Source organism: Kogia breviceps, chromosome 3 (genome assembly GCF_026419965.1).
Source record: "Kogia breviceps isolate mKogBre1 chromosome 3, mKogBre1 haplotype 1, whole genome shotgun sequence".
NCBI classification, from domain to species: domain Eukaryota; kingdom Metazoa; phylum Chordata; class Mammalia; order Artiodactyla; family Physeteridae; genus Kogia; species Kogia breviceps.
In genome coordinates, this window is record NC_081312.1 from 25,296,139 (window position 1) to 25,311,592 (window position 15,454).

General features: G+C 41.2%; 1 protein-coding gene across 1 annotated transcript in view; it reads left to right on the forward strand.

The window, feature by feature from the left end:
• The first annotated feature begins 484 nt into the window (after positions 1 to 484).
• The window catches only part of SPTLC2 (serine palmitoyltransferase long chain base subunit 2), a 109,411-nt gene continuing 94,441 nt past the window's right edge, over positions 485 to 15,454 (forward strand). Inside the window, exon 1 of the mRNA XM_059057626.2 lies at positions 485 to 783. Within this exon, the coding sequence (XP_058913609.1) occupies positions 655 to 783 (129 nt within the window). The 5' untranslated portion in view covers positions 485 to 654. The remainder of the gene's footprint in view (positions 784 to 15,454) is intronic.

Consider the following 15,454-nt stretch of genomic DNA (forward strand, 5'->3'; position numbering starts at 1 on the left):
TGGTTACTGGCAGAGCTGGAACAAGACCAGGTTTCTTGACTTTCAAGGAAGTGTTCTGAAAAGGAAGTTGTACAGAAAACCCTGATAGGGACAGATGTGAAGGGCAAAGAGACACCCGAATCATTACTTAAAATGTGTTAATGTATGATGCACATTGAAGAATGGTGAGGGAATGTCGAAAAAGGCGTACTATAAAAACCCACAGAAGAATTAGCTAATTAAATTAAGGGCTGGGATTCAAACCCGAGAACTTCCTGGGAGGCAAGGGCAGAGAGGGTGCCACCTGTCCAGAAGAGGGAACCCGCTCTAGAGACCTGGTCCCACCCGCGAGCCGCTTTATTCCATCCCGTGATTGGCCAGGTAGGAGCCTGGGGTCCGCCTCCTCCTCCTCCAGATTGGTCAGCGGTCCTCAGGCTCACTACACTCCTGCGCGCCCCGCCTGGTCTCCAGCTCCCGGGCCCAGCCTACGGCGAGCCGCGGCTTCGAGGGGGAGTGGGGTCCCGCCCACAAGTGACGGCCCGGCAGGGAATTGGCGGCGGCGTGCAGCCATTTCCGGTTTCGGGGAGGTTGGAGGGGTGCGGAGCGGGACTTGGAGCTGCTGCCGCCTCGGCCGCCGCTTACGGATCCTGGCTTGCGCCTAGTGCTGCCGAGACGATGCGGACGGAGCCCGGAGGCTGCTGCTGCCGTCGCCCGCTGCGGGCGAACGACTGCGTGGCGAACGGGGAGGTGCGCAACGGGTACGTGAGGAGCAGCGCCGCTACTGCCGCAGCCGCTGCCGGCCAGGTACTGTGGGACCAGGCGGCCGGGCCGGGCTGGGAGCGGTGGGCCGGTACCCCGCGGGCTGGCGCCCTTTCGGAGGGGCGGCGGGGCCGGGCGGCGTCGCGGTGACTGTCCGCGGGGCCGGGCGCGGCTCAGGTGTGCTGGCGGCAGTGTCCGGGCGCTGACTGGGCCTGCCCCGGGCCGGAAGGCTCAAGGGCGGCGCTGGGGCTCTCCCGTCTCTCCGCGCCTGAGGTCTTCCTCTCCTCCCCCCGGAGGTTGGGCTCTACTTCCTCTACCCGATCCCGCCAGAAGTGGGGGCTGCCCCCTAGGAGAGGCAGGGAGTGCCCCCATGGACCCCAGGAGGATCCCCCCGAGGCTCCCTCCTATGGCCTTCGGGTGGCTGCTTCCTCCTAGAGCTCTGAAGCCCTCCAGGGAAAACCACATTTAGGATCCTCAGGAGGCAAAGCAAGTTAGGAGGTGGTACCAGGCGGAAACACACCCAGTTTTTTCCTACCACGTACCTACCTCCGTCTACAAGTAAGGCCTTGGACCACAAGTCTGGCGGTGAACCCGGTCCAGAGCCTAAAAAGTGTTATGGTCTTGGCCCGAGGTGAGACCCCATCTCGGGCTCCAGGTTGAGTTAGGTAGTCCTGCTGACCCCTTGAGCAAGAGTGCTATCCCACAAGGGGATGGTTTAGCCTGGTGGTGACTTGTGATGAGTCTGTACTAATTTCACCAAGGCAGAATCACCAACCCAGTCCAGGCAGTTCTGAAATGTTTTGAAAAGTTCTGAATTCAAGGCAGTAATTATTATCAAGCTTCACGTTCTCTGGACTGACAACTATTCTGCTGAAATGTGTTTTTAATGATGAGCTGGTTAAAAAGATGCAAGGTCAGTGTTGGTGGAAGAGAGTGTTGAGATGTCTGCAGTTGACTTTGGTACTTAAAAATCTCTAAGAAATTAAGGAAATCATTTTTTTTTTTTTTTTCACAAATAGTCCGTTCCCCACGGCAGGAAATGTGACTTGTAATTTGGCATTACCATAAATATCTGGCAGCCTTCTCTCCCAGTCAGTAGATAGGAGAGATAGGCCTGTTACTGTTTGGTGTGAAACAGAAAATAAAGCATTTCTCCGGGTCAGGTTGAGATATTAAGACCACAAGAGGTGGGGGGAAATACATAAAAGAGACTTGACCTCCCCTGAAGTTGTAAGGTGTAAGGCAGCATAATATACAGATTCAAAAAATTTGTTTTCATTTTTGAAGAAATAATTGGGTGAGACAGGAAGTGATAAGAATCAGCTTATTGTAAGCCATGGAAAAAGTTGTTTTCCCAGCAGTGTAAATGGCTAATAAGACAAAATTGTTGTGGTATAAATTGTAAAAGGGAAACCTAATGGTGGGAGTTAGAAAATACATTGCAGGCCAATGAGTGCATTATGATTTTTAAGAGGGAAAAGGAAATAAAGAGCAAGGTGTCCACACGATCGAGGTGCTTTGTGTTTAAGTGCTCTTTTCACACTTACGTTTTGAGTTAGTAGTAAATCAGATTTCTCCCTCCCATAATCCTGAACAGTTTAGCGTTGGTGAGCATGACATTTCTTCAGAGATTGCAGACTGATAAGTTGAAGAAATATCAAGTTGCTAACATGAAATTTAAAAATCTGTATAACTGGAAAATCTGCCTGACTTTTTCTAATACATTTTAGTGAAAAATTTCACTCAAGGCACAATGGTGGCATTTGGAAGAATGGTCTGGTGGAATGTCCTAAAGAATGTTTAAGGCTGCAGTATCCATTTCTAGAAAACAATTTCTCAGGAGTCTTTTTAAAACAAAGACTTTAGGTATGTAGCTTTTACACTACTAGGAGGACTACTGTCTTTGGGGTGTTTTTTTCCCCCTTTTTCCTTAAGCAAAAGAAACTTCATGAGAATCTTTAAAATATTTTTGAAAGTCTTTTTTGTTTCGATTAAAGTGATCTGCTAGTGCTCCCAGCCCTGTGTATTTTTCCCCAGTTTCTGGGGGAAATATTGCCAATTATGCCGTAAAAATACACATAAGATGTCAAGTGCACAGGCGTGTGTCTTGCCTTTACTAAAATAGAGTGTAACAGGGTTTGTTTTTTTTTAATATAAACTTATTTATTTTTGGCTGCGTTGGGTCTTGGTTGCTGCACACAAGATTTCTCTAGTTGCTGCACACAAGATTTCTCTAGCTGTGGCGAGCAGGGGCTACCCTTTGTTGCCATGCATGGACTTCTCATCGCAGTGGCTTCTCTTGTTGTGGAGCACTGGCTCTAGGCACGCGGGCTTCAGTAGTTGTGGCTGCAGGCTCTAGAGCACAATCTCAGTAGTTGTGGTGCACGGGCTTAGTTGCTCTGTGGCATGTGGGATCTTCCCGGACCCATGTCCCCTGCACTGGCAGACAGATTCTTAACCACTGTGCCACCAGGGAAGCCCTGTAACAGGGTTTTCAAACCCAGGATATAAGTTCATTTCCTCACATATTCCACCATTTGTCTTTTAACGAAAAGAAGAGAAGTTAGAAACTTCTAAGATCCCTCTACCCTCTCAGGAGTCTATATGCTTTGCCTCTTTGTTGGATTTGGGTTTAGAGTTTGAGTAAATAGCTCCTGTGGTAGAAAGGATGTTATGAAACAATCAGACGTTACTGTTTTTTGTTTTCTGTTTTTTTTTTCCCAATTTTTTTTTTGTGTGTGGTAAAATACACATAACATAAAATTTACCATCTTAACCATTTTTAAGTGTACAATTCAGTGGAATTAAATACATTCATAATGTTGTGCAGCCATCAACACCATCCATCTCCATAACTCTTTTCATCATGTAAAACTGAAACTCTATACCCATTAAACAGTATCTCTGCATTCTCCCCTCCTCCCAGTCCCTAGCAACCATCATTCTACTTTCTGTCTCTAGGAATTTGACTACCGTAAGTACCTCATATAAGTAAAAGTACTTGTCTTTTTGTGACTGACTTTATTTCCTTTAGCATAACATCCTCATGGTTCATGCATGTTGTAGCATACATCAGAATTTACTTCCTTTTTAAGGCTGAATAATATTCCATTGTATGTATATACCACATTTTGCTTAGCCATTCACGTGTCATTGTACACTCAGGTTGCTTCCATGTTTCAGTTGTTGTGAATAATGACACTATCAACATGGATGTACAAATATCTCTTAGACCATGAATTCTTTTGGGTATATACCTAGCAGTGGAACTGCTGGATCATGTGGTAATTGTATTTTTAATTTTTTGAGGTAACACAGTACTGTTTACACAGTGGCTGTACCATTTTACATTTCCATCAATAGTGCATAAGGGTTCCAATTTCTCCACAATCTCACCAACAATTGTTATTTTCTTTCTTTTTCTTTTTTGATAGTAGCTGTGAGATTATAGGGACAAAAAATATATGTATATAACTTCCTCTGCTGCTGGCATAGAACTCCTAAAACCTGTGTAGTTTCCTTAGTGATAAGAGCGCTAGGAACATCTTTTGTCCTAATGTTTAGTCTTTGACCTCCAGTTTCTGACACAGAGCTCCTAAATCCCTTGACATTTCCTAGACAATAGAAACATCTTTAGTTTTAATGAGCTGACTCTTGGTGGGCTCCTGGATGGGGTCACCAGAAAGACCAAGCCATGAATAGAAGCTTGGAATTCTCAGCCCCAACCCCCAATTCTCCAGAGAGGGGAGAGAGGCTGGAAATGGAGTTAATGATCAATCATGCCTACATGATGAAGCCTCTGTAAAAGTCCCCAAAGTACTGGGTTTAGAGAGCTTCTGGGCTGCTGACTACGTGGAGATGCTGGGAGAGTGGCCCACCTGGAAGCTCCATGACCCTCCCCACATTCCTTGCCCTGCATATCTCTTCCATCTGGGTGTTCATCTGGGTCCTTTATAATAAACTGGTAAACAGTAAGTGAGCAATTTTCCTGAGTTCTGTGAGCTGCTCTACGAAGAGAGCGTCCCAGGAACCTCTGGTTGGTCAGAAGCACAGGTGACAACCTGGACTTGAGATTGGCATCTGAAGTTGAGGTGGAGGCAGTCTTGTGGGACTGAGCCCTTACCTGTGGGATCTGACGCTATCTCCAGGTAGACAGTGATAGAAGTAAGTTAAAGTGTAGGACACCTGCACTTGAAACTAACACAACGTTGTAAATTAACTATATACTTCAATTTTTAAAAAAAGGAAATAACAATGTAGGACACCCAGCTGATGTCACAGTATTGCTTAGTGGTGTGTACCCCGCCGCCCCCAAACATCTGGTCAGAAGTGTTAGCGGCAAGGTAGTGTGAGAGTAAAGGAGAGACATCGCAGGAGAATTAGGTTTTTTCTTTACGGTAGCCATCCTTATGGGTGTAGACATTACTGGGTTTTTTTTTTTTTTAATTTCTTTATTGGAGTATACTTGCTTTACAATGGTATGTTAGTTTCTGCTTTATGACAAAGTGAATCAGCTATACATATATCCCCATATCTCTTCCCTCTTGTGTCTCCCTCCCTCCCACCCTCCCTATCCCACCCCTCTAGGTGGTCACAAACCTCCTAGCTGATCTCCCTGTGCTATGCGGCTGCTTCCCACTAGCTATCCACCCTATGTTTGGTAGTGTATATATGTCCATGCTACTCTCTCACTTTGTGACATTACTGTTTTTTAATGATGACGGTGGATAGAGTTTTCACAAGGAAGAGAAACGGTAATTTTTCCTCCCTACCATTCAGAGGAGTGAGACAAGAGCGTCATCCTTTTTTGAGGTAACAGGTGGCAAATAATATTAAGGAAACTTAGAAAGAGAATTGGAAGCTTTGGCAGAATTAGAGCTGGAAGGAACCTTTAGGGGTTTATGTAATTCATTCCCTTTTCTATTTGTAGGACTTTATTAAAACTAATCTTGATAAATGATTCTATCCTATTTTTAAAGACCTCTAGAGGCTTTGCAGGAAATTTTCTCAGCAGCGATTTGGAGTATTCAGTGATCTTAATTACCAGGAGTTTATTACTGTGGCTTTAACATTTGATTAAATAAATGCCATATTTTGGTTGCACCTGAAATATAATACAGTTGGTTTCTACTTTTAAAGCCCCTTGTTAACATTACTTTCTTTTGGTCTTCCATTTCTTTAAAGAACTTTTGAGATTTGTTCACACATTTAACCTTCCTTAATTAGTTAACAGATATGGAAGAAAAAAATTATCTGCCTTTGAGAGAGTTTGGACCTAAGATTCTTCCCTTTAGGAATAGTTTTAATGAGATATTAGAAGGATGATAGCCTTCTAGCTGCCAGAATAAATAAGATTCTTAAAGAGGAATTGGGGCACAAGTTATGTTCTTATTTAAATGATAAGAAAAGTAGAAAGAACAAAGTGCTGGTTTTGCTTCTTATACTTAGAAGAAGGCAAATGAATAACTAATGAGAGGTGGTTTACTAAGTAGCTACTAGGCTTTTGTTTCCACTGAGAGGAAACATTACCTGGGAAAAGGAGAAGTTAGTTATGACACAGGAACTGGAGGAGTAGCTAGAATGGCCAGTATACCTGTTCAAGTTTTTCGGGGCCTGGTGAGACATCCAGAGACCTCAAAGCTTTGCAGAAATAATGTTGTTAACTGTTTACAACTTGTGGGACTAGATTTTTGTTTCAAACGCTTTTTGTTCCAAGGGGAAGAACATTTCAAGTCTTACTAGTTGGATGTGAAAGATTGTAGAGTCATTTGAGGTACTCAGGAATTCTCTTTAATAAAAATTCTTGGGAAATGAGACCCGTGTTTAATATATAAACCACTGTATTGTTAATATACTATTTTAGAACTTGGATATTCAGGGAATGCAGACTTGCCCACTTTTTAAGGTTGGACTGGGTGCCCCCAGAAACTTCATAGTGTTCTGAACGAGTAGTTAATTGGTTGAGATTCAATCAGATTCCATTTTTGAAAGAAAGAAGCAGTGTTTATTGGCAGGATAGTCAATTGAGAGGATGGGTAGAGGCTGTTTGCATTCTGAGTGGGTGTGCCTTTGATTAAATACATGGTTTGTGGCCTCAAAAGCCAGTTGCCTTCTGAATAGCTTCTAAGGCTTCTATAATATAATTTGTAATTTGTGACCCATTAAACCCATTAAGCAAGTAAGCCTTTTGCTCTTGACTGATTTAAGCTCAGAAAATTTATTTTAACATTTGTTGTCTTTAAGACTACCTTCAAGACCCATTATGAAGGTTAAGGTAGCAATTTTTCCTTTTGTTTTAAAATAATTTTTGCTTCTGATTGTAGAAAAAAATAGATGTGTACTGTAAGACCCTAAAGGATTGAGATAACCCCTGTGTTGGTGGCTCATTTTTATTATTATTATTTTTAAAAATATTTATTTATTTATTTATTTAGCTACACTAGGTCTTAGTTGCAGCACGCGGGATCTTTCATTGCTGCGCAGGGGTTCTTCATTGCAGTGCAGGGGCTTCTCTCTAGTTGTGGTGCGCAGGCTCAGTAGTTGTGGTGTGCGGGTTTAGTTGCCCCGCTGCGTGTGGGATCTTAGTTCCCCGACCAGGGATCAAACCCACGTCCCTGCATTGGAAGGCAAATTCTTAACCAATGGACCACCAGGGAAGTCCCAGCTTTCTGATAATTTCTAAGTACAGTGAAATATGCAGTTATACTGAGACTATGGGTGTGATCCAGCCTTACTCCAAATAATACATATTGAGGTCGGGGAAAATATTCAACAATTTTTATGACTTGGAAAGCTTTAGAAACTACTATACAGATAAAGTACTGACCTTTCAAATGTGGTGGTTTTGAATTATTCTAAATAAGCCTCTTGCTGCCTAATAATATGTAAGCCCCTTCAGCAAACACCTGAGGTTTTACTCTTTGAATTGTGCCTGGTATGTAATATGAGCTCAGGAAATCTTAGTTGAAGGAATGAATGGGTGGTAGTTAAAGCCATGGGAATTGGTAAAGTAGATAGAAGAGTTCATTAAGCAAGAAGAGGAGGCACCAAGGATGTAATATTGGGGAATCAATGTTCTTGCGAGAAGGCAAGCACAAACACACACCACTGCTGCAGAAGGTTGATTGAGAAAGAACAGGAGTGTTGGCAGGTGGTGTGTGAAAGCCCAAGGAAATGGAGGGTGTTTCTTTCTTTTTTTTTTTTTTAAGGAGAATTTATGTATTTAATTATTTAGTTATTATTTATTTTTGGCTGTGTTGGGTCTTCATTGCTGTGCACAGTAGTTGTGGCACACAGGCTCAGTAATTGTGGCTCGTGGGCTCTAGAGCACAGGCTCAGTAGTTGTGGCACACAGGCTTAGTTGCTCTGTGGTATGTGGGGTCTTCCCAGACCAGGGCTCGAACCTGTATCCCTTGCATTGGCCAGGAGATTCTTAACCACTACACCACCAGGCAAGCCCGAGGGTGTTTCTTTAAGCAGTGGTAAGCAACATCTTGGTGGTCAGAAACTGAGAATAATAATAGTAATAAGTATCATTTACTGTGGCCAGGGCTTCACCCAGCCTTTTAACCTATCTGATCTTCACAGGGCCCTTGGTAGGTGAATATTATCTCCATTTTTACAAATAAGACTGAAATCCAAATCATTTAAATAACTGCCCCAGTTAGGAAGTTAATAGAGCCTGGGTTGTATTCTTTGTCTTACTCTATCATGTCACTGGATTTGGCAATTCAGAACTTACTGGTAATTTTTGAGAAGTTTAAATTAGATATTAGGGATGACAATAGATTTCATCTCTTGAAAGTTGGTTATAGAGGCTGATCTTTTCTTGGAATTTTACTGAAATGTACTAGCCTCTCACTACTGCCTACTACCCATACTAGAGAAAATAGTTTGGAGCTTTACGCCCATCACACAAGCTGTGCCACACTCTGAACATATATTTCCAGAAGTGTCCTCTTTTTCTTGGCAGGCAAATTTTGAAAAGTAGGGAGTCCACATTTTTTCTTGCAATCAGGATAAGTTCCCGAATTTTTGTGGGTAAGTATCTCGTATGGAATGGACTAAGATGTGCTTCCAAAGCCAGCTGTGAAACAAACCTATATTTTGACATTACCATATTCCTATTGAAAACTCAAAGATGCAGACCTCCAAGTAGATATGTATGCATTGCAGGATTTCAGTCAGTGTCGTCCTGTGCACTCCGGGCAGTGATGTTCTGCACGGGAGTTACTATTTTCACTTGCCACTCACAGCTCTGTAGCACTTCCCTATCTCTAGATCAGCATCAAGGTATGACAGACGATGTAATAGGAGATTTGCGTACCAGTGCAGCTCTGCCACAAATTCCACATCTTCTTCTGAGCTCTGTTCCACCTCTAACATGTTCTAGGCCTGTTAACACTGTGCCCTCCACTCTGGCTTTGCAGTTGACACAAACTGGAAAGGCAACCCAGTTCGCATCAGTCTCCCTTTTCTGGGAATACTCCCTTATACCAGGGGTGGGTCCCTGGTGGTCACATCTGTGCAATGTGACCGATTTCCTGGGTCATAACTGACTGGCACAGCGGTAGGCACCTATGCCAAAATGAACCCAACAACCGTCTCTCGTGGGATTTAAAATTTCAGTGGGGAGAGTTTGCCCTTACGTAGACTAGCACCTGTGTTACACTCTTTACAAGAGTTTATATACTTGAAAGTTCTAAATTTTTTAGTTTTAAAAACAAGTATTTCTTGAAAATTTGCATATTTTCAATAAGATTTAAAATGAACAGATGTAGTGTTTCTCTTGTAAAGTCAACATACTTTGCATACTATTTTATATGAAAATATAGGAGTTGGAAAAATACAATACTTGCAGAACATTAAACCAACACATTAAAATATGAAGAAAATAAATTCAGTTGACCCTTGAACAACTCAGGTCTGAACTGCACCAGTTCACTTATATGCAGATATTATTCAATAGTAAATACTACAGTACTGCACGGTCTGTGGTTGGTTGAATCCGTGGATGTGGAGAAACCTTGGATATGGAGGGCCAACTATAAATTAAACTGAGATTAACTGCAGCATTGTTCAAGGGTCAGCTTTATCTCCTGAAATTCTATAACCTGGAGATAATACTGTAACATTTTGATATAAATCCTACCATATATTTATATATGTATGTGTGTGTGTGTGTGTGTGTGTGTGTGTGTGTGTATATATATATATATATACACACATATAAATGTGTGTGTGTGTGTATATATATATATATATATAAATGTGAGAGGGAGTGGGTTACAATTTTACATAAAAGAGATCATACTACATCTGTTTTACAGTTTTTTCTCTTAGTATCATGAATATAATCTATCATCAGTCAGTAGAGACAAACATCATTTTTTTACAATGTATTTTTAAAAATATTATTTACCTGTTTATTTGACTTTGTCGGTCTTCGTGCAGCATGCGGGGTCTTCGTTGCGGCATGTGGGATCCTTCGTTGTGGCGCAGGCTTCTCTCTAGGTGTGGTGCACGGGCTCCAGAGTGTGTGGGCTCTCTAGTTGCGGCATGCAAGCTCGGTAGTTGTGGCATGGGCTTAGTTGGCCTGCAGCGTGTGGGATCTTAGTTCCCTGACCAGGGATCGAACCTGCGTCCCCTGCACTTGAAGGCAGATTCTTAACCACTGGACCACCAGGGAAGTCCCTATAATGTATTTTTTTTTTTTTTACTTGAATGAAAGATTCTGTAAATTCTATAGTGCTTTACAATTTTCAAAAGTTTCACACGGGGGAATTCCCTGGCTTAGTCCAGTGGCTAAGACTCCGTGCTTCCACTGCCGAGGGTGCGGGTTCAATTCTTAGTCCGGGAACTAAGATCCTGCAAACTGTGTGGCATGGCCAAAAAAAGAAAAAAGTTTCACACACATGATTTCATATAATCCCATAATAACCCTTTTTCCCCTTACCCCTGTATAGCCCCTCCCCCACAAACATCATTCTTTTAAAGGGTGCATAAATTCCATAGTACAGATACATAGCGTAATTTATTTAACCAATCCTCATGCGTAATGTTTAGACTTTTCTCAGTATTTCTGATATATGAGCCCTTTGTACTTCTCTTCTCTTAACACTTTTGGGTTTTTTTGTTAGGATAAATGCCAAGAAATGAGATTGCTCACTCAGAAGATGTGTGAGTGTGTGTGTGTGTGTGCGCGCGCGTGCGCACGCGCACATGTGTATAAAATCAGAATATCATTTTGTAAAATAAAGGAGATTTAAAGATTAAAAAATTTTTTTTCTGATTTCTAAAATTCAGTGAACCACCATTTAAGTGATCCAAACCGTCTCATTAAATGAATAAAACCACTTTCTCAAAATATAATGTTACACAGAGTCAGCTTGGGTTCCTAAAATTCACAGGTGAAAATGTGTTACAAGCGTCAGTTTCCTCAAATTGATCTTTAAGACAATGCAGTTCCAGTTAAAATCCTACCCTCCAAGTGTTTTTTCTTCTCTTTTTCTCCCTCCCTCTCTCTTATTCTTTCTTTCTTTCTTTCTTTTTTTTGGTACGCGGGCCTCTCACTGCTGTGGCCTCTCATGTTGGGGAGCATAGGCTCCAGACGCGCAGGCCCAGCGGTCATGGCTCACAGGCCCAGCCACTCCGTGGCACATGGGATCCTCCCGGACCGGGGCACGAACCCGCATCTCCTGCATCAGCAGGCGGACTCTCAACCACTGTGCCACAAGGGAAGCCCTCTTATTCTTTCTTGACAAATTGATTCTAAAATGTATGTGCAAAAGCAAAGGGCCAAGAAGAGCCAAGGCAGTTTTGAAGAAAAATTGGGTGGGAGTAGTCATCTTCATTAGATAATAAGACTTGCCATAAAACTACAGTTATTTAGGCAGTAGATTTTGATCAGATAGTATATAAATGGAGCAGAATAGAAAACCCAGGAAGAGTACACTATGAATATGGAATTTGATAGATAAGGGTGGTGGCATTTCAAATCATTGGGGAATGGATTGCCTTTTTATTAAGTGGTGCTGAGACAAGTAGTATGGAAAAAAAAAAAAAGATCCCAACTTCACACCACTCTGTAAAATCGATCCTAGGTTGTTAGATATTCATATGTGAACATCAAAAAACATAAAGCTCTAGCATAAAAAGAAAATGTTTATGATCTTAGCATATAGAGTGATTACCCTAAAGTCATCAAAGCACAACTTTTGTACACAATAGCATCAAAAAGAATTAAATGATTAGGAAAAAATGCAACAGAAAAAGTGTAAGACTTGTACACCGAAAACTACAAAACATTTTGAAAGAAATAAAAAAAGATATAAATAAATGCAAAGACATCCAATGTTCAGGGATTGAAAGATTTAATATTAAGATTAATCTACAAATTCAGTGCAACTCATTGAAATCCCAGCTGGGTTCTTTTTGGTGATATTTACAAGCTGATCCTAAAATTCATATGAAAATGTAAGGGACCCAGAATAGACTAAGTCTTGAAAAAGAAGAACAAAGTTGGAGATCAGTGGAATATAATTGAGAGTCCAGAAATAAACCCTTACATTTATGGACAACTGATTTTTTTTTACAAGAGTAGATAATTCGAGGGGGGGAAAGAATGACCTTTTTAAAACAATGGTATGGGGGGAACTGGATGTCCACTGGTAAAAGGACTAGCTTGGATCCCTGCCTTATACCACGTACAGAAAAATTACTCGAAATGGATCAAAGACCTAAAAATAAGAGTTACAGCTATAAAATTCTTAGGAAAAAACATAGGTATAAACCTTTGCAGACTTTGATCAGGCAGTGGTTTTTTGGCTATGACTCCAAAAGTATAAGCAACCAAAGAAAAAGTAGATAAATTGTACTAGATCAAAATTATAAGCTTGTATTTCAAAGGACACCATGAAGAAAGTGAAATGGCAATCCACAGAATGAGAGAAAATATTTGAAAATCATATAGCAGGTAAGAGACTTGTTATCTAGAATGTATAAAACATTCTTATAACTCAACAATAAAAAGACAACCCAAGGAAGTTCCCTGGCGATCCAGTGGTTAGGACTTCGCACTTTCACTTTCGTGGCCTCAGTTCAATGCCTGGTTGGGGAACTAAGGTCCCACAAGCCTCCATGCAGCAGGGCCAGAACAGAAAAAGACAACCCAGTGTTAAAATGGACAGAAGACTGTGATAGAAGTATCTGTTGGAGACCTCTGCTGTACATGGTAAAGGATAATATCTTTATCGCCTCCGGTACAATTGTGGCTTTGTATGTAGGCAAAGGAAGCAGGTTATTTCCAGGGCAGCTAAGTTAATTAGTGTTAGTTCTGGTTTCCTAAGAACAGACATTTTTTTAGCAGGGGAAACGAAACTCATATAACTATTTATCTCAATCCATGTATAGCTGATAATATGAATAGCAAAAATAGGTAATTATATGAAATAGCAAAAATGAGCACGAAGGTTGAGTTTAAAGTTAAATTCTAATTTTAAGCCACTGATAATTTTAAAACAATCAGATTAAGTTGTATTATCTCTGAAATAATTAAAAGAACATTTGATTCATAGAAAATCTCAGGGATATGACTAAGAAATGGTAACAAATGGAAAATATAGAGACTTGGATTCTCATCCTGATTTTGAATCTGACTTTCTTGTGACTGGACAAATAGCTTAAATTTTCCTTGGTTTTGTCATTAGTAATGTGAAGAAGAAAAGTGAGACAACTTGAGAATTGCTTGTAATAGAAATGCTTCTCACTTTGTGTGCATTTTTCGTCCTCTGCATTTATATATAAATCCCTTTATACAGTATCCCTTAAAATAGTTTCTTTATTCTTTTATCTCAAAAATCATGTTGATCTTTGCATGCTTTTTCTCTTAAAAAATGCAGAATTCTTGAAGACTAGAAAAAGGACTATCTCTTATTTGTATGGTCAGATACCTTGTACAGATCTTGACATGTAGATAGAAATGAAATATTTGTTGAATGAGTAAAAAGAATGTTGATCTTTGCATGCTTTTTCTCTTAAAAATGCAGAATTCTTGAAGACTGTCTCTTATTTGTATGGTCAAATACCTTGTACAGATCTTGACATATAGATAGAAATGAAATATTTGTTGAATGAGTGAAAATAATGAGATGATTATGATGATTTTGAGCTCTTTGGTAGAAAGGGGGCTCTGGGTTCCTAGGGGAGTCTTTGATGTCTGAAAATTATTTTTGCAGTTTTAGAAATGTTAAAAAACTTAAATAGGAATCTACACTTCTGGGGACATGAAATTAAAGGGAGGGATCAAGGGGTGAGAGATTTCCCAAGACTAGCAGTACTGAAATATAAGGTGACTGTAGACTACTGTATACCATGACTTCTCTTTTTCAGTCATACTCCTATTTTCTCTCCCAGCCTCCTGGGAAAGCAGGATTTTTTCATTGATTGCTAGACACTGAATAAAAGACTTAAGTCAGTGTTGTTTTTGCCTTTTGCTGTCTTAGATATGGCAAGGGCCTTAGCACCTCCATCTAACCAGGGATTGAGCTGGGTGGGCTGGGCTGAGTTTTGGGTTTTTTTTAAATAAATTTATTTGTTTATTTTTGGCTGTGTTGGGTCTTCATTGCTGTGCACGGGCTTTTTCTAGTTGCGGCGAGTGGGGGCTACTTTTCATTGCGGTACGCGGGCTTCTCATTGTGGTGGCTTCTCTTGTTGCGGAGCACGGGCTCCAGGCGCGTGGGCTTCAGTAGTTGTGGCACGCGGGCTCAGTAGTTTTGGCTCACGGGCTTAATTGCTCCGCGGCATGTGTGATCTTCCCAGACCAGGGATCGAACCTGTGTCCCCTGTATTGGCAGGCGGATTCCTAACCACTGCATCACCAGGGAAGTCCTGGGCTGAGTTTTTCGGTAGATTCAGTTCACTTTAGTGAGTACAGCGTCTCAAGGATGAGATCCATTGTGTGTTTGTTGTAGGCCCCTCCCTCTGGTATGACTTTACCTCTTAAGCATTGTAAGACTGTGGTTGATTTCAAGTCACCTTTCTAGTCCATCTCTCCAGCTTCTCCAGCACTTAGTAAACGTTCTATGCAGAAAACTGGTCACGTATCTGGGACTCTTCATACTAACCTATATAGCTGTTATAGACTGTTGGTTTTTCTTTCTCTTGGTAGAGTTTCTCTGTGTCTGGCAAGACCAGTTACGATCAGTTCCTGTCAAACTTTGCAAGTACCACGAGGAGAGAAAATGCAATTTCAGCTCACTAAGGAAAGGCTTTTCCCTCTTTGGAATTTTAGGTCATCTTGTCCTCTTTGCATGGAAAACAATTCCTCATTGTCTTTAAAACTACTTCTTGTTTTGAGTAATCTGTTTAGTTTTATGTATTTTTTCTGTGAAAGTGATGGCTTGCCTCTACGTACTACCTCCAACTTGGAAGCAAAAGTCTCAATATTGTTTTCTGATTTTTTTGTTTTTGTTGCTATAAATGTGACAGTTAAATAAACAAGATGGAAATGATTTCTCTTTGTGAAGTCTGGAGATAGACAGGTAGTCCTGGGCAGGTAGGTTATGAGGTATCTTCTTTGTTGTCTTGCCGTCTTTGAGCATGTTGTCTTCAGTTAGCATCTTCAACCACATCTGTGTTCTAGGCCACAGGCAGAAGGAAAGAGAAGTGAAGGAAAGCAATTGCTGTTTTAAAGGATGTAATCCAGCCCTGGTACTCA